The sequence below is a fragment of the Diabrotica virgifera genome, chromosome 8 (genome assembly GCF_917563875.1).
Source record: "Diabrotica virgifera virgifera chromosome 8, PGI_DIABVI_V3a".
Taxonomy (NCBI): Eukaryota; Metazoa; Arthropoda; class Insecta; order Coleoptera; family Chrysomelidae; genus Diabrotica; species Diabrotica virgifera.
This window is the reverse complement of record NC_065450.1, coordinates 146622985-146648473: the sequence shown is the minus strand read 5'-3', so window position 1 is coordinate 146648473 and position 25489 is coordinate 146622985. Positions and strand designations below refer to the sequence as shown.

Here is a 25489-nt window from a genome sequence, read left to right as displayed (position 1 = left end):
ATAATTTATCGAGATCAGAAACATTTTAAATATATCAAAAATGAAATCATTTATTCCAGGTTTGACAGATATATGTGTGACAAATTTGTGTAATGTTGTAACACTGGGCAAGCAAAATTCTTTAACTAATTTTTTCCTATACAGTTTTGGACCGTTAAAATATAATTGTAAACAAAAGTTTTTGTATTCGTTTGAATATCTCCGACCAGAACCTTGTAGTTTTTGCAATTTTTTTTTAATCGAAAATTCTTGTTTTGCAATTCCTTTATAGTCTTTCTTAGCTTGTTTTTTCTAGGGCTATAGGTCGATACACTTTCCAAAGTTTGAGTTTGTTGATTTTTTTGTAGAACAACTTCGCTGTCGTCCTCTCCACCTAGCAGTACGGTAGCTAATTCTTCCCGTTGTTCCTCATCTTCCTCATTTACTGGATCAAAACTGTTTTCATCATCTACAACAGAATTTTATAGGTTGCCTTATATGAAGAAAGGTATTACACATAAAATATCTACAATCTACAACATTTAATTTTTTATTACCAAGCTGAATTATTTTTTTAAAGTACAAGGAAGCCTTTTGTTATTTTGAAATCAAAAATATTTAACAAATGCAAATCCAACAAATTTGTATTCCAACAATAGAAATAGCAAAGAGAATAGCAGGAAATGGATTATAATTTCTTAGAAAGTTGCATACCGTCTTTTATTTTGACAATATATGGTATTTCCACAGTATATAGAGGGAATTTCCCTCTATATACTGTGGTATTTCCACGTCAAAATTCCGCTTAAATATTTTTGTATAGAGCAGAGAGATTGCAAGGGGCAGCTTGGTATTTCCAGATCAAAAATTACCTTTAATTTCGAGGGGATTTAAAATGAGCTGAGTGAAGGAATAATGTGGTCACACAAACAATTCCGATTTTAATGTTGATAATATTGAATTTCATAATTTGTGGTTTATTACACCAAAAACTAATAAACTATAACATGACACAAGAAATAGTTTCAAAATAAGTTTGATATGTTTTGAATAACAAATAGTAAAGTTGTTTACATAGTAAACAAGCTATAATTTATTGCAATACTACAATGCAACAAATTTGTACGTCAACAATATAAATAGCAGAAGATTCTTGGGTTTACATGGAAATTGCATCTTTCAAACATATAAACTCACCTTGATCAACATTTGAATGTTGGTTTGGACTCTCTTCTATTGAAGGAAATAAACGTGGTACTGCATTTTTACATAACCTGTTCCGAGTTTTATTTCAAAACATAGTATTTTCAAAATGTACACTGCATAATCTGTTCGAATTTAAGTTTTTTTCTTTAACAAATCTTCTCTCTGGCACAACATTGCCCAATTTCGTGCTCTGAAAATAAATTAAATTTACTTACTATTTAGACAACACTAAATTTTCCGGCTATTATTAACTTTCATAAATATATAATATAATATGCAGATGAATGTAGAAAAAACACAATATTTATGCCTAGGTGAAGATTCAACTAATATGATATTGGACAATATAATCAGAAAATAACTAGCTGTGATAAATATAAGTATTTGGGAATTAATTTCAGCAAAGAAGATACGGAAGATGCAGAAATTAAGAGCAGAGTAAATAAAGAAAGAACGATAATTAGACATATAATTAAATCATTGAACGGAGTTTTGTGGAGTACCAAGATAGGGAAACAAAGAAAAATGAGAATATAAAACACCATGATTAAGAGCACATTGGTATAGGGATCAGAAACATTGAGAGTAAAGGAACACCAAAAAAGTAAAATAGAAGCTACCGAGATGGACATCCTAAGAAGAGCAAGTATAACATCGAGATTGGACCGGGTTAGAAATGAGTAAGTAAAGCGAAGAATTAATTTACAGGAAACGGTCATAGATTCACTGAGAAGAAACAATTAACGTGGTACGGACATGTTCAGAGAATGGGAGAGGAGAGACTCCCAAAATTATGAAATGTATACCTACAGACATCAGGAAAAGAGGAAGGCCAAGAACGACGTGGATACAAGGAGTAAGACGATCAATGAGTGTACGAGGATTAGAAGATGAAAATTGCAATGATAGAAGATATTGGCAACAAGGCATCGGACAACATCGGAGGACGTTTTGAACCCGAATTTATATATATCAACATATAATATATATCAAAAAATCTTTAGAAAATATTTCTTTTTTGTAAACATAATTATTGTATCATAAGTATTTAAAAAACTGCACGTAACATTTTACTATTTCCAATATTAATGATGCTATTCTGTTAAGCTGGTTAAATAAGCAAATTCAAAATTATATACGTACCTATCAGCTTCCTTGGGAAATCGGAAAAAACTGTACTTACAATTTTTTGAATTGTTCGTGCACATTTTCGCTGAACACCGACTAATACCACTTCGAACTTTACTCATGTTCAACTTCACAATACCAACAATTATTCACAAAACTAACTCAATTTAAGCAAAATACGGCACTGTTAACCCGTACGTTCCTACTCGACTAGCAATGGAAGAATGGTTCTCGCGCGGCCAGGAAATATGCGCAGCCGCCCTGCGCGTTGAAAGATTTTACTTCCAATTTTTCGGAGAGTGGTTCTACTGTGGAACCTCTATATACTGTGGTACAGGGTAACCTATCTAAAACTCATCAAATCCGCTAAAAAAGCATACTACCAAAATCGTCTGGGCTCTAAAAGTGTTGCAAAAGAAACTTGGTCCATAATAAACGATCTTCGAAATAGAACTCACGCAGTTCAAACATTTGCCCTTCCATACCCTGAAAATCTAAACGAATACTTCGTTAATGTGAGTAAAAATATAACTTCTACTATTTTGCCGCAAAAAGATCCCATTTCCTATCTCCCTAATTCAGGAGTGTCCTCGAATTCATTCTTTATAAGACCAATCGATAAATCTGAACTCTGAACTGATCCAAACGATCAATAGTATCAAAAGCAAATCATCCTGTAGTACTGTTGAGTCCATAAAAATCTTCTCAAATCTCACAGAAAATGTGTTGGAAATCCTCGTCTCACTAATTAATGATTCCTTTGAAAGAGGCAAATTCCCAGAGTGCCTAAAGATAGCCATTTATTATTCCTCTTCATAAGGGTGGTGAAAAATCTAATGCTTGCAACTATAGACCTATTGCGCATTGCCTTACTACCGGTACTCTCCAAAATTATTAAGAGACTCATAAAAACCCGACTTATGTCCTTTCCCATTGATAACAATATCTTATCCCAAAATCAGTTCGACTTTTTAACTAATAAAAATGTACCACTGATGCCATGATTTCTGTGCTTCATGAGGTTTACCAAGCACTAAACAATAATCTTTATACTGCCACTGTTTTCTGTGACTATGCCAAAGCTTTTGGTTGTGTATATCACATTTTGATTAAAAAGCTAAATTTCTATGTAATTCGAGGTATTTCTTCGAATTGGTTCCAATCTTACTTGAAAAATAGGAAACAACTAGTTAGAGCAAATGATACTGACTCTAGTCTCAAAAACATTGTATGTGGAGTACCACAAGGTTCAGTATTGGGTCCTCTACTGTTCCTTATCTTTATAAATGACATCACTAATTTAAAAATCGATGGAAAAATTTTTCTTTTTGCTGATGATACCAGTATCACTTGGAGCAAATCAACTATTGCATCTCTTCATGCAACTATAACTTCTGATTTGCTTACGATAAAAACATGGTCTGACTCTAATTTACTCTCTTTTAACGTGGATAAGACAGTAGCATTATCCTATAAAAGTGCTCTTCAACCCCTGCTTGTTAATAACAGCCAGATCTCTACCGTTGATTCTGTAAAATTTCTTGGTATTTTTTTTAAGACAGGAACCTCAAATGGTCCCTTCATATCGATTTGTTAAGTAAGAAACTCGCCTCAGTCTGCTATGCTATAAGATCGGTTTCGAAAGAACTCAACTTAGCATCTTCTAAACTAACATATTTTTCTTTGTTCGAGTCTCATCTTCGATATGGTCTTCCTTTTTGGGGTTCTAGTACAGCTGCCCAATTAGATGTTATTTTTAAATTACAAAAAAAGCAATAAGGTATCTGTTTGGCCTCAGAAGAACAACACATTGCAGAAGTTACTTCAAAGATCACGGAATTTTAACCCTTCCATCTTTATATATTTTAGAAACTGTTTGCTTAATTCGTAAACACATGAATGTCTTTCCAGCAAGGCCTCATCATGACTACTCCACCAGAAATTCAACTTTTTGATGTCTATTTACCGATCCCGTCCTCTGAGTTAGTATAATAAAGAAATCTATATTATATTCCGCAAAAAAACTATACAACCATCTTCCCAGTGGCGTAACTAACGCCAATGCAACCAATGCGGTGCATTGGGGCGCAGGCCTTAGGGGGGCGTAAAAAACCGATATTCTGGAAAAATGTTAGCAAAAAAAATATGTTGAAGCAAAACTCCCTGTAGCTTCCCGAAAATAAAAAATGTGAATTTTTTGAATTTTGCATATATAGTAGTATATTTAAAAATACGGTGCATATAATAGATTTTCAAAACGAATTGCGCATGTTTCTTGGAATAAAATACTGCAAATGGAATATTCCAAATGAAAGAAGCTTAAGAAGAAACCAGGTCGATTCTGTATATTCTGCGGTATACCGGCGGATACAAAGAGTTTTAGACCTGTCTCTCTTTTGTGCCACCTTTTCAAGGCATTTGAAAGAATGATACTGAACAAGCAGGATTCAGACCCGGAAAGTGTTGCTGCAGTCAAATTCTTAATCTCACCCAACATATTGAAGATGGTTTTGAACGGAAATAACAGGAGTAGCGTTCATAGACCTAACTGCCGCCTATAACACAGTTAACCATCAACGGCTACTCGCAAAACTCTACGAAACTACAAAGGATTTCCGACTAACAAGGTTAGTGAAATGTCTCCTCCAGAATAGACGCTTCTACGTAACGGTCCAGTCCAGGAACAGTCGGTGGAGGGACCAAAAAAACGGGCTACCGCAGGGAAGTGTCCTAGCGCCGATTCTATGCAGCATATACACCAACGACCAACCCATACACCAACAAAAAAGGAAATTTATTTACGCTGATAATACAGCTGTGGCAGCTCAGGGAAGAACTTTCAATGAAGTCGAAGTGAAACTGACAGATGCCCTGGGAGACTTAGCTCTATACTACGATAAAAACCATCTGAAACCCAATCCCACAAAAACCCAGGTATGTGCTTTCAACCTTAGAAACAAGCATGCCCGAATGCCGCTGGAGGTGGAATGGCGTGGTCAGATGCTGGAACACAACGAAACGCCAAAATACCTTGGCGTCCGTCTGGATAGAACTCTGCCTTACCGATACCACTGTCAAGATGTCAAGAAGAAAGTAAGTGCCAGAAATAATATCATCCGCAAGCTAACTAATACAAAATGGGGAGCACAACCACACACTCTCCGCACTTCTGCCTTAGCATTAGCGTTATGTTTTTCGGACGCGAAGTTTGGAGCACCAGTATGGGCAAACTCTGTTCACGTAAAGAACGTCGACGTCGCTCTAAATGAAACGGTTCGTATAATAGCGGGTTGCCTTAAACCGACACCTATCGAAGATGTATACCCCATAGCTGAGATTGCTCCACCACCTATCCGGAGGAAGGTCACGTCAGTGGTAGAATGAAAAAAAGCAGGAGACAGATCGAAGACACCCTTATATGACCACCAAACTCAGCCAAGCAGACTAAGATCTCGGAAAATCGTTTGGAATTGTTGGTGTTCCGGACACGGAAAGTAAGTAAGCCTGCATATTTGCCTGACTTTGCTGATAGGATATGGCTTGTACAATGTAGTGTAGTGAAATATTATCCCCTGGAAGTACGGATAAATGTCGTTTGTTAGTTTCGTTGGAGGTTGGGGGGGGGGGGGGGAGAATGAGTCTGGTAATAGGGGCGCACGAGGAATACTTGCATTGGGGCGCAGGTCAGACTAGTTACGCCACTGGATCATCTTCCTTTAAAACTCAAATCTCCAACATCTTTCCCCAAGTTCCGTAAAATGACAAAAGCTCATCTTTCTAAAAGACCATATTATTCAGTAGAAGAGTTTCTTAATGACTAACTAAGAAATTACAGTAATGTACAAGTAACCAAACTTATCTATATTTGGGTGTCACATGCAGCAGCTTAAACTAATTAGTTCCTATGTCTATAGTTTACTTTGTTGTATGTTCACTTTGCAATTTCTATGTAATTGTTGCAATATATCAATTTTGTTTTTTTTTTATTTCTTTACTTTATTAACTTATATTTTGCATTTTATTTTATATTGACGATTTATCAAATTTCAGAAAATTGTATTTGTTATTATTTATTTATTTTTTCTGACTTTATTTAAGCTTTGTCCATAAAATTTGTATAATTTTCAGTGACAATAAAGCATATATTTCTATTCTATTCTATATTCTTTCTAGGTATTCGCAGCTCGCCGTATCGAACTGATAAAATTTTTAAAAATACATTACCTACTCCGAGTTGTTTATACTCCGCAGATATAATATTTATGTTGTTATTTTTCATTCTCGTTGGTAGACAATCAGATTGAAGGTTACTTCAATGTCAATAAAACATCGCTTTAAAAACCGGTCCCCTTTGAAAATCTAGTCAGTAGAAATTCTACATTCTATGTACGTTGGGACTGTTGGAGAGTGCGTTGAGGTTGAGTCGTTGAGTGGATAAAAACCAGTAACTTTTATACCTGCGATAAAAATAGAAATAGTTGACCTGGATGTTCGGCGAAAACCATCGAGCTTTCAGTTCGGGAGAACGAGAGTTCATACGTTCATACATTCTATGCCATTGCGTATGCGTATTGTACTTTGTACTGAAATTAATCTCTATCCCTACCTTTTATGTGTCCAGACGTAGAGAGGGAGAATGTATATTGTCGTCTGCACCTGCCGTACGTAGCCATCTTGTTCGGAGTAGTTGCTTGAGAAACAGGTTACAGTTAACTGGTTCAGAAGTTTAAAAAAATTATATTTTAGTAAATAAAGTCTATTATGGATTCCGGCACAGCTGAATGCAGACTTTGCTTATCGCAAAAAGAACTAGTTTTAGTGTTTAACTGTGATGATGAAGGACCTAAAAAAATGAACGAGTTAATATTGTTGACAACTGGAGTTGAAGTATGTAAATTTTTTATATATTTTTTTTATTTTATTCTCTTATTTCGTAGTTTAGAAATTTTTAAGAGCATGAAATTATTTCGGAAAAATATAAACTGATATAAACAGGAAGTAGCTAATTTTTGAAATCATGCGCAGTTGTATGTTTTTATTATTTACTGTGACACTTTGTATGTGGCGTAGCGGCGGAAAATTTCATCATTCTCAGGCAGTGTTGCCATATCTCTTTTAATGGAATAATGTGCCGTCAAGTTTACGTCGTGTTGCCATATATTCTGTTTGTCATTATTTTTGAGATATTTTAAGTTGATATACCTAATTGTAGAAACTTAACTAAAATCAATTAATATTTATAGATATATTTCCTATTTTATTCGCTTATTTCGTGTTTTATAAATTTTTAAGAGCATGAGATTATTCCTGAACAAATATAAACGGATATAAGCATGCAGAAGCTAATGTTTAAAATCATGAGCATCTACATGCTCTTTATTTATGCTGACACTTACGTGGTATCTATGTAGTGGTGGAAAATTTCATCATTCTCAGACAGTGTTGCCATATATCTTGTAATTGAATAATGTGACGTCAAGGTTATGTTTTGTTGCCATATTTATATTTATTCTTTTTGAAGTCAATACTTCTTATCGCTCAGTATGGAATTTTGACGGGACTAAAATCGTATTTGGCGAGATTCAAAGATCGTGACGCGAGAGGTAATCTTGAGGTATACCATTATATACGTATTTCTACCCTTATTTTAACTTTCTTAGTTAGCTAAGTACAAATCTCGAATTATCTATTGTTTGACTGGTTTCAGGGTGATTTTAAGTATAATTTACGAATTTTAAATTATGTATTGGCTGGCTTTGGGGTGCTTTGAACCCTATGGGAGTGATTTGTTCAGTTTTTCGGAAAAATATAGTGCGACATATTTTTTAAGGTAACACTAGTTATAGATTCAGAATTTTCTATTATTAACTGGGTTCGGAGTGGTTTCATCCCTATGGGTGTTATTTAAATAATGAAATTTAATAAATAATTTAATATAAAAAATATATAAATATATAATATAAAATATAAATAATTTAAATAATTTAATTTTAATAAATAAAACTACTTAAATAAAATTGACAAAATTAGACAAAACTAAAAAAATTAAATAAAATTGGTAAAATTACATCAAATTATATAAAATTACATAAAACTAAATAAAAATAAATAAAATTACACAAAATTAAATGAAATTAATTTGACTTAAATAAAATTAAATCAAATTAAATAAAATTAGATAAAATTAAATAAGATTAAATAAAAGTAATTAAATTAAATTAAGTTAATCAGAATTAAATACAATTAATCAAAACTAAATATAATCAAATAAAAATAAATAAAATTAAAAAATATAAAAATTAAATCAAATTCAATAAAAATAAATACAATTAGATAAAATTAAGTAAAATTATATAAAGTTAACTATAATTAAATAGAATTCTAGATAATTAAATAAAATATATATGTGTAGGGTTTTATCTTCTGTTGTCTAGGGTTTGATTAATTGGTCACAGGTCGGTATGAGGATATAACAAATACTTTATTGTTGAACTCGTAAATTACAGTAATATAGAACTAATGTATTCTCGAAGCGAAGATCGGTGGAATATGCGCATTTTATCAATGAAATTCGATATTTTTAAGATATTCCAGAACCCGCTACAGATAAAATGTTTTAACGACCTATTAATCATTCAGAATTACTCGACGGATATTAGTACAGTTAAAATAATTAAGATGATAACCGGACAATGCTGAATTAATGAGTGAAATTTAAAGTTTTTTTACTTTAATGACAAAAAAAGCAAGTCCATTAGCAGAACCCAATTAAAAATTATTTTGCACATCATATTTGAAACATTATTTGGTTGAAAAATTGAAAAATCTCATTTTTGTTGGCAAAAAAAATATATTAATTTGTTTGGACTAAATTACAGTTGCGTTTATCTTAAAAAGGATATGTTACTATCAACATTAACACAGTGTTATGATAACCGGACAATGCTGAATTAATGAGTGAAATTTAAAGTTTTTTTACTTTAATGACAAAAAAGGCAAGTCCATTAGCAGAACCAAATTAAAAATTATTTTGCACATCATATTTGAAACATTATTTGTTTAAAAAATTGAAAAATCTCATTTTTGTTGGCAAAAAAAAATATTATTTTGTTTGGACTAAATTACAGTTGCGTTATCTTAAAAAGGATATGTTACTATCAACATTAACACAGTGTTGCCAAACTGAATTTTGTTATTTTGGGTGTAAATTTTTTCCACGGATCTCCGAGGGTACAATAAATGATAATTAACACTATTGACCTCTGATCGCGGCTTGATAGCAAGAATATGAATACGTATTTCGTCGTTAATGAGATGAGATGCCGTCTGCATCTACATGTAACATACGTTTTCACAATAAAACTAAGTATAGATTCCGAATTTTCTATTCATGACTTGCTTCGGGGTGGTTTTAACGCTAGGGGGGCGTCTTGTTCAGTTTCTCCAAAAAATAAAGTGTGACACATGTTTTTATGGTAAATCTAAATCTAGATTCCAATTTTAATATAATTGTCTGGCTTCGGGGTGGTTTCAGCCCTTTGGGGTTACTTTGTTCAGTTTTTTCAAAAAATATAGTGCGACACATGTTTTTATACTAAAACTAAATACTGATTCCGGATTTTCAAATCGTGACTGGCTTCGAGTTGGTTTTAACCCTATAGGGATTCATTTGTTGTTTTTCCGAAAAATATATTACGACACATTTTTTTATGGTAAAACTATAAGATAAATTCAGAATTTACTATTATTGACTGGCATTGGGCTGGTTTCAACCATATAGGGGTTCATTTGATCAGTTATTTCAAAAAATGTAGTGCGGCACATGTTTTTATACTAAAACTAAATATAGATTCCGAATTTTCAATTCGTGACTGTCCTCAGGGTGGTTTTAACCCTATATAGGAGTTGATTTGTTAATAGTGGGACACATTTTTTTTATGGTCATACGTACTAAATATAATTTTAGAATTTACTATTATTGACTGGGATCGGGTGGTTTCAAACCTATAGGGGTTGATTTCAGTTCAATTAAGTTTAAAAAAAATGTAGTGCGGCACATATTTTTATACGAGAACTAAACATAGATCCCGAATTTTCAATTCTTGTGTGCCTTCGAGGTGGTTTTAACCCTAGAGAGGTTGATTTGTTCAGTTTTTTCAAAAAATATAGTGCGACAATTATTGTTTGTGAACTTGTAAGTGAATACTTGTAAGAATTATTGTAAGTGAATACTTTTTATCACTTGGAATGATGTTTTTGCATTGTCTCGAAATCCCATTTAGTGTCATTCGAACAATTGAGACGCGTGCAGTAACCCTGCTATATACATACAGTAATATACATACATATATACACTTATTATAATTTTGTATAACATTTTTTAAAAACCACAACTTGAGAACGACGATTTCGATTTGTTGAAAATAAAATAAATTTAATAAAATTGATAAAATTAAATAGAAAAAGATATTAATTGTTATTAAATAATATTAAATCAAATTATCTAAAATTAAATAAAACTGTATATAAAATTAAATCAAATTATATGAAATTAAATAAAACTAAATAAGATTACTTAAATAAAATCGAATCCAAACGAATCGAGTTGAATCTAATCGAATCAGACTACCCATTATGTGGAGTATTAAGTGCAGTCTGTAGGTAAGAAGTATTCACTTCTGTCGGCACTCCCCAAGTGCCATACTCTTTTTTTATAATTTCTTGCATTTTTACTTATTTTTGCCCAAGATCGTAGGATCGTGTGATGTTAATTGCTTAGGCTTGATAAATGCATTATGAGATATTAGAGCTAATCAATCGGCAATAAACATTTTAAATCTGAGACTTTTATTTGTTTGGTAACTGTGTTATAAATTATACAAGTGACTGCCAATACACAATATTGCATCGAAGATGCTGTACGAGGTACCTGGTGCAAGGTATCTACGTTATCTCCTGGAGTTTTATGAAAATAGTTAAAATTTATTATTTCAGGGTTTTTGAGGTCACTGAACACGAATATCGGGTCGGCGATGCTGTAATAGGTACCTGGTGCCGGTATCTACATCGCCTCATAGAGTTTTATGGAAATTCATTATAAAATTTTTATAACGAATCTCCATAAAACTCAACGAGACGAGATAGATACCGGGCACCAGGTACCCCGTACAACATCTCCGATGCAATATTCGTGTCCAGTGATCTCAAAAACCCCAAGATAATAAATTTCAACTACATATTTTCATAACGAACTGCAGGAGACGATGTAGATACCGAGCACCAGGTACCTCTTACAGCACAATATTCATATTCAGCTACCTCAAAAACCTGGGAACAACAAGTTTTAACGATGTTCATAGAGATGGCATGATGGAGCTGGAGCAGGTACCTCGGAATAGGTTCCAATCGTCTATTTCACGCACCAGTGACAAAAAGTCGACGGCATCGGTTTCGATTCCAACGGCGCCGCATCGACCGTAATCCGCAATTTACAATAAACTCGAACTGGATTCTCGCTCGGAATAGGTTTTAGCACAGCCATTTAGACATCGAAAGAGCCACCGTAGGGTAAGTAGGGAACGCATCGGTGACGTTCGTTTCGATTAGGGATGGCATATGGCATGATGGAACTGGAGCGGGTACGTCGGAATATGTTTCAATCGACTATTCCACGTATTACAAGTGACAAAACTTTGACGGCGTCGGTTTAGATTCCAGCGCCGGCCGTAGTTGAGTACATTTTCCAGAACGACCGTGCAAGAGATTTGAAATTAAACTTGAACTAATCTCTCGGAATAAGTAAATTCGATTTTTCGAAATTTGTTTCGATTCCAACATCTCACATCTGTTTAATGTGATATGTTCAAAAGAATTTCAGGTCGATACGGCTGTAACAGATAGCTAATTTATGGCGGATATAGTTGTCATTTAAAACTTAAAATTTTGACTCTTTCGCATTATGTTTTTATTTATATGACTATAATCTAATCGATCCTATCCTCTGTAATAACTTATTGTCTTCATTTTCCATTTGCATAAACGACTTCAGAATAAACCTCGACTTTAGGTAAATTAAAAACCCATAATTACATGTAAGAAAAATTTGTTTTAATAGTTGTTATATAGATTTACGAATTGTAGGAAAACCATGGTAAGAAATATAAATATATTTAAAAATTAAATTAAATACATCCTCTAGAGATTAACCTTTAACTACACGCGCTGGCGTTTTTTGTACGCCAGATATAAGAATTCTACTGCAAATATATTTAAAATTTTAATTTTTGACCTTGTTTATCTCTCTATAACCTATCACTGGAATGTGCTTTACAATTTGGTTTTAGTTTCGTTATAATCGGCGTTCTGAGAAGATCGTAATTTACAGTTTATTATTTGTTGTTTCCGGTGGTGGACAATATACACCACGATTATATTAATCTAAGTGGTAATATAAGTACATATTTCAATTTTTTTAGTCATTATGGCACAATAGTTATTTTCCTAACAAGTACAGAAAGTCATTCTTTTCCGCACGCGACTGCAGTTTGCCGAACGACGCGAAGCGGGAGTTCGGCAAGCAGTCGAGTGCGGAAAAGAGACTTTCTGCAAGAGTTAGGAACAATATTTTTTCTAAGAGTCTTTAAAAAATTACCAAATCTTAATCAATTAATTTAATTAATATGAAAATACATACACAAATTAATTCTTTGACAAGCTCGTCAAAACCAAACTTTCAATATAATTAGTTAGCATGACGACGATCTTGGTTTCCATGACGATGATTCAAAACGACTGTTATTGTCTACCGATTTGAATTTCGAATATTATGTCAAAATAATTTTATTTCATCGAATTGTCGCGTTAATTTCATTAAAACAGGAACACAATAACTCAATAAGATATATTTGAAATAAATTCATAAAATCCTTTATAAAAGGTATATTTGTTAAAATCCCTATACAGGGCTACATCAAAGACAGAACTAGTTTTCGATCGGTTGACCGATCATCATCAGTGCAATCCTAAAATGTGTACAACCAGATAAAATGATGCAAAGTATTTAAAATGTTGACTAAGGTTATAAAAAGTTATAGGTTATACTCACTTAGAATCTACATGCAAGCCACCAAAGTAAAAATAACAGGGTAAAAACCCTTTACAATTGATCCGTCATCGGAACATATGAGAAAGATGTAAATTATAACATGGATGATTAAGATATCCAATGTTTTTCGCCCGAGGTACCAATGAGCTCTATCTGACAAGTTCACATCATGACTGTACGGAAACAAGTGATTTTGATAACGGAAATTCTGAATGGTGACATGACAGGAATGACAGTTCCACAGGAAGTTATAATTTCCCTGTTGTTTTGTGGTATTTATTGTAAAATTTGTTAAATTAATAACAATAAAAACAGTGGTTCCCACTGTGGTAGATAGTCTGTAAAAATGGAAAAAGAATTTTTCCTCGTGGATTTGAAATAAATTAGTAAATAATATCTAAATATTAGTTTATTGCATGTATTATAATTACTTTAAGGCCATATTAACATATCTAAATTAACACGCGTGCGGAAAAGTAAAAACCGCGTGCGGAAAAGTAACACGCGTGCGGAAAAGTAACACGCGTGCGGAAAAGTAACACGCGTGCGGAAAAGTGAAACTTTCTACTTTTGCACGCTCGTAGAAAAAATCTATTTTTCTTTATAAACAATACTTTTTCTCCTGCAAAAAATCACATTTCAAAAATTTTTTTATTAGTAATTTTATTTATCATGGAATCCAGTTATTCCATGATTCCAGTTATAATCCCAATTGGCTTACTGGTAAGGAACTCACAAGTATTCACTGATGCCGAATAAGGTTTATAACAAACAACTAAGTGTATATTTAAAAAAAAAAATAAACAACTCCGCTGTTTTTAAGTGGATTTTCTTGTGGCGTATAAAGTACGCCACGTGTGTAGTTATGTTATAACTTGATGCGCGGGTAGTTAAAGGTTAAAAATACAAAATTATAGGTATCCCTATTATATAGGTATTATACCCACTTGGTGGTAGGCCTACCACCTCTTATAACAGAATGACCTAGTTACCTTTTGACCCACTTACAACGTGTGGGAGTCATATGTTGCCATAGGGCTATATCCTTAGGAATTTTATCCATCCTTTGGATTTTGCGATGTTATCTTTTATATAAGACTTTTGTCTGTTTTTTGAAAGGCTATGACCTTTGTATTTTTTGGTTGGCTCACCATGTTCTTGTAACACTGATGATGCTCTTGTTACAGAGCGAAAACGTTTTGTTCATATGTTTGTAGCCCTTTAGGGCTTTTTAAACTAATATACGTTTTACCAAGAAGAAAATTTTTTATTACATTTCACTTGTAATTAATGGTATACAGCCAACTACAGGAAGTTTTTCCTTGTGGAAATCTTCTTCAGATGCAAATCCACTAATGGATGTTAGCGATCGCATTTTCATTAACTCTCTGTTTCTTGCAAAATGTATCAGATATTGATTGTCGTTAATCCCTGTCCATTGCCTTAGGTTTCGGAGCCAGGACATTTTCTTGCGTCCCATTTCTCTCTTGCCTTAAATTTTACCCTCGATTATAAGTTGGAGGAACTGGTATTTTTCATTTCGCATGGTGCGACCTTGATACACAGTTTTCCTTTTCTTGATGGTTTCGAAAAGTTGGCGTTCTTGGTCGATTTTTTTAAGGACATCTACATTTGTGACTTTCTCTGTCCATGGAATCTTTAGGATATGGCGATGAAGCCACATTTCGAAAGCTTCTAATCTGTTTATATCTCTCGTTTTGAGTGTCCGGCCCTCTACGCCATATAGAAGCACCGACCATGTGTAGCACTTAGTAAACCTTAAACGCCGTCTACACTCTCGCCGAAGTCGATCGAAGTTCAACAAGTACGAAAGTGTAGAATGCCACCTTGTCTAACCTTGCTTGACTTCGCACCGCTCTTTGTCGGTATCGCACTTCGAACGAGTGTGTAAAGAGGGTACTTCGGACTTCGGTCAACTTTGGCGAAGTAACTTCGCCGAGAATGTAGAGCCCGTTTTAGTCTCAGTTGAAGATCGAACTCTGAACAGGTCAGTGCCTTCCTGAATTTTACGAAAGCTTGTCGAGCTTGCTCAATGCGACCTTTTACTTCCCTGTCCGATGCCCAGTCTTCAAAAAGCCACGTTCTCAGGTATTTAAATTTGCTCACTTTTTCAATGGACTTGGTGTTCAGTGTTATTGTGGAGTTTTAAAGTACATCCATGCTTCTGGAGATGATCATGAATTTGGTCTTTTTGGTATTAATCTCTAACCCCATTCTCTTACTGTATTCTTTGATTATAGTGACAAGTTGTTGAAGATCGGCTATGTTGTCACAAATTAAATAAATAAGCTACTGGAGAATAAATAAGCTGCTGGTATTTGAAAACAAAGTCCACAAACATCATCAGACATAAAAAAGCTAAGATAAGATGGACAGGTCATGTGGTAGATCAGAGGAAGACAGAGTGTTAAAGACGGTGTTTTTTTTAGAGGCGATTGAAGATCAATAGGCCATCTCAGAAAAATATCGAAAGATCCTTAAAGAATCGAAGTATCCTGAATTAGTAAAGGTGGCTTGTAGAATTATTTGCATATTTGAAACAACGATGTGAACCATTTTATTTCACGTTAAAATTCGTGAAATCCAAACGGTTAGAGAAAAATTTAATACCTTTTATACACTTTTTAGATAATTGTTTAATTGCGGCTCGCAAAACATTTCAAATTTTGAAAAATGGCTCGGACTATCAAGGAGCTTGGCCACCCCTGCTATATATAATAATAATAATTTTTAATCGAGTTATTAAGCGTTGAAAATGGCTATTTCCGCATTTTTCAAATTTTAAATCGCGTGTAAATAGACAACAATCAATTTTAGAGAAAAATCACAAGAGACCTTTTTTTGCTCAGAATTACTCAAATTATGTAAAAAAAATTGTTCGAAGTGAAAAAACCTGTGGATTTGTTATAAGGTGACGTTCAAGTATTACGTAACGCAGGTTAAGGGAGGGGGGGGGCAAAAATCTTCAAAAATTGCTGTACATAATACTTGAACGTCCTATTACGGTGCTTTACATAGGGGGAGGAGGGGGTCAAAAATCGCGTTACGTAATACTTCGCGTTAAAGTTTGTGCAAAAAAAAAGAATGTGTGTGTACTTTGTACGCACGTAAGAAGTTATACTTTTATTATATAATTTCAAAGAAATAAATATACTTAACAGGTTATTTGTATTTTATTTAAATATTAAACTAACTTTCTTACCTACCACTTTTTTTTAAAACAATACCAAAAATTAAAAAAAAAGAATATGAATCGTCCGGGATTTCTCGATCTCCGGTCACACGCTCGACCATTGAGCTATATTCCCTTTGCTTTGACAGGTTACAAGATTTCTCATACACACTGACAAATTTAATAGACCAAGTGAAGTATATAAAAATACTTTAAATATACTTACTATTATTATAAAATATCTTATTCCCGAGGAAGACAAATCCAAAGACATAAAAATTATAATAAATAATACATTTACTAAAAACACTAATATATCCTTTTAATGACTTATTGGCGCTGACAGCGCTGATACATACATATCTTGAAAGATTAGCAACGAACTACATACTGTCTGTGTGCGCATGCGCCCGGTATTATAAAATTTCACTCCCCATCGTAAAGAAGTATAACTTCAAAAATCTAATCGAAATAATTTCGCTAACCGGGGAGACGATACAGCCTATAGCGCTAATTGTTAATATGTAATTAAAAATAACAGCTTCGTAATAAAATAATGACTAAAGTTTCTTCAGGACCTTGAAAGAGGTGGATCACCCTGTAGATTTGTTATACGGACCTGTTTTTGAGAAAGTTTGTGCAAAAAAATCGAGTCGGAATAATTTCGCTAACGGGGGTGACGTTATAGTCCCGACTATTTAGCCATTTAGGATGTCGAAAACCATCCTAATTAATATGCTAACCGTCTAAATGCGATTACACTATCCTGAATTCAGGACATCCTAAATATCGGACACTAAATTTAGGAAGATGTAATAGCCTCTTTAGCGAGACCCGATACTTTTCATGGTAATTATCTAAGTAGGGAAGGGACAAAAGGGACCTGTGCGAATTATTTGAATGCACAAATGTTTCCACTGGCATACTGAGCCAACTCAAATTTCAAAACCAGGGATTCTGCCGCCTGTTTTACTACTTTTTATACATAAAAATAGGGCAGTCAATGTAGATCTAAAACTTGCATTATTTCGGAAGAACCCAAACAAGACATTTTTCTAAAATATAATACGTTAATTTTTGTTAATTTATAAATATGTTAAGAGTAAAATGTTGTACTTACAGATTTGGCCGAAAATTGTTTATTAATTGTTTAAACAATAAAAGCTGTTTTGTATAAACAACTTTAACAATATTAGTGAATTAATCTTTTTACCTTAATTAAAAATGTTTTTATTTCGTTTTTAATTAGGCTGAATCCAATTCTGACATAACAATTGGAAAATTCAAAAAAAAATTGAGCTCTTATACAGTGTGTCTGCGTAACTTGGAACCATGTGGGAATTTTTTATTGTCAATTTTACGAAAAAAAGTTATTCTTTATAAAAAGCTCTGCATTGATTCAATAAAATTGTGTTTTTACTAGGAAAGTTTTGGGGTAGTTCCGATTTCTTTCATTATATATGGATTTTGGGCTGCTGAATCCGAATATGAGGTTTGCGGACAAAATTTCTTGCCGGAACATTGAAAAAATCGCGAAAAAAGCGAAAAATTTCAGCATTTTTCCGCTTTTTTGCTCAAATCTCGAAAACTGTTAACTTTTAGTAAATGGTCTGTCAACAGAAATTAAAGTACTTAAAATTATCTACAAATATCACTATTTACTTTTTTTTCAGACGAACCGTTCGGTCTAAAGTGCAAGTTGAAAATTGCCAATTTTTAACGGTTTCGGCAAAACCCACTTTTTACATACCAAAACTTTATTTTTTATTAAATGCTGTCATTTGATAAATTTCTCCTAGTTTTCTGTACAAATAATAAATGTTAGTTCATAGGGGTATGGTATGTCTCTTGTGACAGCTTGCATGAGTCCATTCCGTCCTAAGAGGCCGGGAATGTCTCTGCTTTCCCCTTAGAGCCACAGAAGATCAGGCACAGATGGAGTCACAGATTCAGTTGGTGTTAACATTTTCTTCGGATCTGTTATCTTGATTTCTGGTAAACCTTGAGGTTTTGTCCTTTTAAAATGAATTATTTGAACAGCTCCCTGACTTCCATAAACCTTAGGCGCGGGGTTCTTTTTTATCCGAGGAATGGATTGCTTAGGAGCTACTGCATGTTTAGGTACAATACATGAAAAGCCACATATGACGTGAAAAGTGTGGTATTCGTCGATTGTATGTACGTTAAAATCAGCGTTATCGTACATTTGCTGTGTAAAGCACGGCAGGTCAATTTTCTGCGGATCGCCTGCGAGTGCTGACACTTCCAGGCGAACAGCTTCTGTATAGGATGAACAAAACCCCAAAGAGGAAACTACATCAACCTATTTTCTTGAGCCGTACTTTTTGTAGAGAAAACGGTCAACCCTGCAAGGAATGGTGAGACCAACTATCTGGGCCTTACTGCCGCTACAAGACTTTGAGCAAACGCGTTGCTTATCTGGAAGTGTCAGCAATCGCAGGCGATCCGCAGAAAATTGACCAGCCGTGCTTTACACAACAGGTGTACGAAAACGCTGATTTGAACCCTTTCTATGCCAGGCCTTAATTTGCATGTTGGTCCCTCAATCCCAAAGGTTTTTTCATGCTTAGAGTCCCATTGCCTTATATATAAATATATAATCTTATATATATTTATCCCTTATAAATATGTCTTATATATCCCATCGCATATAAATAAACAAATAAATGACCAAAACATATTTTTTATGAGTTTTTTTTAACCAACTTAAACGTTTTCTTTTCAAAAGTACTCATCAGAGAGCAAAACCAACTTGAAAAAATGAAACTAACTTAAAAAAATAATGTAATGTAAATTAACATTAAAAGTTTTCTTTTGTGTGGTACTCCTCAAAACATGACACTACGCAAAGGCCGACTCCGCATCTTGCATACATGTATCTCGATTCGCTTCTTTTTTTCTGGTCTTTTCGGTGGCTACAAACGCTTCACATTCTAGCAGATACCTATAAGCTTTGCCACCAGTGCTGGAATATAGCATATATATCTAAATTATGTGAACAAATATATACGGCAATGGGTCCGCATGACCTGTCTTAGGTGCCAACATTTTGAGGCTTTGGGAACAATAATCTAACATTTTCGGACATATTTCTACGGCATTGGGACACCAATGAGTCTAAAATTTTTGAGTCTAAAACACCTTGAACGTATATATACGGCGGCTGGGAATACAGACCCACTTTTTCAAAAACATATATATGCAGCGTTGGGACAGAAAAGGTTAACGTACATACAATCGACGGATACCACACTTTTTACGTCATGAGTGGCATTTATTGTATTGCACCAAAACATGCAATAGCTCCTAACCAATCCATTCCTTGGCTAAAAACTAAACTCGCACCTGAGGTTTATGGAAGTCAGAGAGCTGTTCAACTAATACATTTTGAAAGAACAAAACCTCAAGGTTATCAGAAGTTAAGATCCGAAGGGAATGTTCACACCAACTGAAACTATGACTCCATCTGTGCCTGATCTTCTGTGGCTCTAAGGCGAAGGGAAAAGCAGAGACATTCTCGGTATTTTAGGATGAAATGGATTCATGGAAGCTGAGAGAAGAGACATACCATATTCATGTTATGAACTATGGGCCATTCCACGAACATACGCCTGTTTTGGATTACTTCGACAACGAATATTTTACTGCGCAACATAAGAAGTACGGAAGTAAATTGCGCTATTAATTATTCTAATAAACAACAATGTAATTTGCAATTTACTTTCGTTCTTCTTATTTTGCACAGTAAAATATTCGTTGTCAAAGTAATCCAAAACAGGCGTATGTTCGTGGAATAGGGTATATGAACAAATGGCAGAGCATTCTAATAAAAACTAAAGTTTTGGAATGTAAAAACGGTTTTGCCGAGACCGTTAAAAATTGGCAATTTTCAACTTGCACTTTAGACCGAACGATTCGTTTGAAAAAAAAATATAGTGATATTTGTAGATAATTTTATGTATTTTAATTTCTGTTAACAGACCATTTACTAAAAGTTAATAGTTTTCGAGATTTGAGCAAAAAAGCGGAAAAAAGCTGAAATTTTTCGATTTTTTCGCGATTTGTTCAATGTTCCGGCAATACATTTTGTCCGCAAACCTCATATTCGGATTCAGCAGCCCAAAATCCATATATAATGAAAGAAATCAGAACTACCCCAAAACTTTCCCACTAGGGAGCTCGTATTAATTTATTAGTTCACTGAATCACATGGTGTAAAATCTAAGATGCATATATATATATATATATATATATATATATATATATATATATATATATAAACTTTTATCAATTTTACATGAGGTAAAAAATATAAATTTCGCTCAAGAGTAAAGTAGGTATGTACTTTTATAGTTCTCAATATTTCAAATAGAATGACATAATTGAATATTAAAACATAGTTTTTAATTTAGAACAACTTTTTTTAACATTCTAACAATTATCGATATTATGAAATATAAAAATACTTTACTCTTGAGTAAAATTCATATTTTTTTATATACCTCGTATAAAATTGTCGATCAGATAGCTCAGTGCGACTAGCGGCTGACCCGCACTTCACTTCGCCGTGAGGTACGAGAGTTCAAGCCCAGCCCAGGCCATCGGAAAACAAAAAGGCTAACGCGTCAGTATAAAATTCTAAATATGAATCTGGCGCTTAGACCTGAATATGCTGGCATCTGATCGACCTATGAGGGAGCAGTACGGCAAGGGATAAGGGCTTGCGGCTCGGTGAAACTCCCCCATAGATCCCTACCGAAGGGCGTTGACGCCTAAGACCGGTGTATATACATATACATAAAATTGATAAAATTTAAAATCTGATGTTGCATGAGTACCGATCCCAAATATGTATTTTCATCCATTAATTTACAATATACGAAAAATTCTCTACGGCCTAATGAAATTCGAACTCACGACCATTCGGACCTTTCAATCCAAAGGTAGGCGCTATTACCACTTAGCCACAGCCACAGGAGGTTAAAAAAAAATATTTATATAACAGGTTTTATGTAAAATTTTCTGAATTTTTCAGTGGTCAAGTCACTCAAGTCAGTTTTTTTATAAAAATTCATATTTTCATAGGTATTTAAAAAACAACTAAATTCGCAGTTAATTTGTTTAATGAAAAATTAAGCACCCACTTTTGGAGTAGAACTTTTTGATATGTTGTTTATTATACATTTCTTAATGAATTTATAAAAAGTTCTATCTTGTTTGATTTTTTCCGTAAGTAAAAACATCTATGACTCCATTAATGGTGATTGTTCAGTTTTTCGGAAAAATAAAGTGTGACACATTTTTTTAAGCTAAAATTATGTAGATACTTATGTAGATTCAGATTTTTCTATTATTGACTGGGTTCGGGGTAGTTTTAACCATATAAGTGTTGATTCAATTTAATTAAAATTAAATAAAATAAAATAAAATTAAACAAAATGAAATAGAATCAAATAAAAATTAAATCAAATAAAAATGAATAAAATTAAATATCAAACAATTATAGTAGGTAAATACATGAATTAATCAGCTAGGGTACGAGATTTCAATCTATAAACGAAAATTTTTAAAATTAAACGGTAAAACAGAAAATCCAGTAGATTAAAAATTATTCTGTAATAAGTATTCAGATAAAGGAATAACATTGGCAACATTGATTTTAATTACAGAATAATTTTAAATACAAAAAATAATTGAAAACCCACTTATCCTAGGGGTGGTAAGAATACCTTGCATCAGAGAAAAGTAATTAATAAAAAATGAATCACCATTTTCAATTTCGTTGCAAAACGAAAATACAGCCGAATCATATTCTAGTCCAATCAGAGAGTGCAGCAAGCACCTCTACCGGTTTCGAAACTTATTAGTCTCTCATCAGGAGGCACATATGCTGCTCTCTCTGATCCAACCAAAACAAACCCCGGCGTGCAGTCACGGATTGCAACGAACGAAATGGCATAGATGCCCTAGCGGCAACTGCTAGCAAAAGACTAAGTTTTCACTCTAATGGCATATAAAACAACGTAATGTTACTCTATATCCCACCAGACTGAAAACAATGGGAACCTTCTCTGGTTACACCTCCGAGGCTTCTACAATTTGCAAGCCATACGGATGCTGAGACTAAGGAAGATGAGGGAATTTTACAATTTATAATTCACGTCCCTTCTGCTCAGCGCGGTAAAGTTCCAACGAAAATGGTTCCCGTCGTACTCCAATCAGAGTAAACATGTAAATCAAAAATGAATAACCATTTTCAATTTCGTTGCAAAACGAAAATACAGCTGCATCATATTCTAGTCCAATCAGAGAGTGCAGCAAGCACCTCTACCGGTTTCGAAACTTATTAGTCTCTCATCAGGAGGCACATATGCTGCTCTCTCTGATCCAGTTCTTGGGATTGGGCTCATTTTACTATCTAGGACATTTTCTACATTGAGCCGTTGTACGCTTTTGGTTTTTTAAGGGTGATAACTACCCCTAATTATTGTAAAAAATTGTAAAATAACATTTGAAACTTTAATATGTTTAACATTTAGTTTTTATTATTAGTTAAATCATCATTGTTTTATGCTTTAGGATATATTATAATATTTCAACTCTTAAAACCACCATTGTTAGAGATATATATATATATATATATATATATATATATATAATTATTTATCCTAAAAGAATGATTTCGGCTTGCATCGATTTGCATAAAAATTTGGGATTAGGATCATCTCACCCTGTACTTAATATTCTATATCATGCCCAAGGGTGTTGATCATTTTTAGGGGTGTAAACTACCCCTTATTGTCAAAAATTATATAAAAACATTGTAAACCTTAATATGGGTAAAATTTGGTTTTGATTGGTTAAATAATGACTTTAGGATATAAGGTTTTATGCTTTAGGATATAATATCATAATACTTCAAACCTTAAAAATCACCCTTAATAACATTGCAATTTTTATAAGTAATTTAATAGATCTATACAGAAAAAAAGTAGAATTTACAAATACAATAAATACAAATAGTTTTTTAAGTCATCTTCATCGAGATCGATGTCATCTTCGTCTTTTTCTATAACTGGTGGGCTATCTATTAATCAATGCTTCTAGCTATAAGAGCTGTAAGCCTTTGTAAATTAAATTCCGTAAGATCCCTTAGTTTTTAAGCAGGGTGACTTTAAAGGGCTCGAATAATGAGTTGTTTGCTTGTAAAAATAGAGGTTTTAAGCAGCTGTACCTCGCTAAATGTTCACTGTAAAGAAAATCTTTGCGAAGGTTAATTTTAGTTATTAAAAAAGATACAATTTAATACATACTATATAATTTTTTTGTATCTCTAATATTTTCGGAGATATTTTGAATAAAAAGGAGATATTTGACGTAATTTCAAAAAAAATTATCTCTCCAATCTCCAATTTTATCTCTTTTAACTCCAATTTTTCTAAATTTTAAATAGGTCAAATTTCTTGGGTGTATTGATAATACATATTTATATAAAAATAATTACAGAAGGCCGAAGATCAATTTGAATTAGGAGGGTAGTTAGGGGTTGTTTTCACTGATTTTTTCGTAGAAAAATTTGATCGTATTTTGATCGTAAGTCGCTCAATTTTTATGCTAGAAACTTTTTTTTGAAAGGTCTAATTTTATACTTAAAAAAATATTCTGTAAGTTTTCCTCGAAAAATGCAGAGTTTTTCCGTTATTTGGCTTTGAATATTTCAAATTATGCGTTTGACGAAAAAAGCTAACCTTTAACATGTCGTATCTCAATTTGTATTGGTTGTACAAAAATGATAAAAAAAGGATTTTGTTTCTGTTTCTAAGAGATACAATTTTTAAAGCTACAGTTTTTTTATTCACTGTTTTTTGAGTTATTCTCAAAAAACCCTCTAAAAATCGATTTCTTTGTCGAAAAACTGTTACTTTCAACCGCGAATACCTCGAAAAATATTAGTTTTACAAAGAAAACGTAAGGAACAATTATCTTTAGAAGTGCATTTTCCATCGATTTTTCTGGTTAAAATGTAATGAAAAATTCCCGCCCCCGAGATGGGGTTGCAACCACCTCTAAGGCTTCAGCGTACAGCGTCATGATATAGAATATAGAAAATGATCCTTGGGCTATTCCCTACCTTCTGTGAAGATTTCAAGTAAATCCATGATAAACGAAAATATTGCGAGCCAAAATGCTTCATTTCCTGAACTAATATCCAGTATCATTTAATTTCTAAATAGAATCGGTTGTTTATGTGAATCAACTTTTACTAAATGGCATTGGGAAGAGTATACTTTAACTAGTTGGAGTCTACTTTTACTAGTAAATGTTGAATAAAAATCTTCATTTTATATTTATAAGTTTTATTATAATATGAATTATAATAAAACTTATAATATATTTTATATTTATTATAATATGAAACCAGCCGTTTGAGTTGTCTCGAACTAGGACTAGTCAACTCCAACTGGATAATCAACGTGAACTGTTTACATAATACATTCTAATATAAATCACGATTGGGGAGTGCTCCTTGTAACATTCAACGTGTCTTGGTTTGTTTATTTCTAAATAGTGCATGTTTATTGTGATTTTAGTGGACACGCGCCAACTCGTAACTGACAAACTTTTTCAAATCAAAATGTACATCGGCCAATTCGTAACTTTTTTACTACCTGACTCTCCCAACTCGCAACTTTATACAGGTGAATTCGAAACCATTGTTTAATTCTAATACCGTTGACTGATAAATATACTGGAAGATACGAAACTAAATGAGCGTTTATGTACGACACCAGTGGTTTTAGAAATAGATGGCGTTAGCAGCTTTCTAGGTACGAGATTGAATTTACCTGAGACAACGA

The 25489-nt window shown here is 33.3% G+C and overlaps 1 protein-coding gene and 1 long non-coding RNA gene across 5 annotated transcripts in view; one reads left to right on the top strand and one right to left on the bottom strand.

Moving 5' to 3' along the window:
* LOC126889766 (putative uncharacterized protein DDB_G0277255) overlaps nt 1-25489 on the top strand; it is a 256811-nt gene that overhangs the window by 89279 nt on the left and 142043 nt on the right. Inside the window, exon 1 of one of the 4 annotated variants that reach the window (XM_050658349.1) lies at nt 6685-7200. The exons of 2 other annotated variants lie outside the window; for them this stretch is intronic. In XM_050658349.1, coding sequence (XP_050514306.1) covers nt 7075-7200 — 126 coding nt within the window. In that variant the 5' untranslated portion in view covers nt 6685-7074. Of the gene's footprint in view, nt 1-6684; nt 7201-25489 lie in introns of those variants that run through there. One more of the 4 variants, XM_050658353.1, reaches the window with a different exon arrangement.
* On the bottom strand, nt 38-1325 carry LOC126889772 (uncharacterized). The gene is made up of 2 exons (XR_007700170.1): nt 1177-1325; nt 38-448 (listed from the first exon to the last, which is right to left on the bottom strand). It is a non-coding gene; the product is annotated as an uncharacterized LOC126889772 (long non-coding RNA).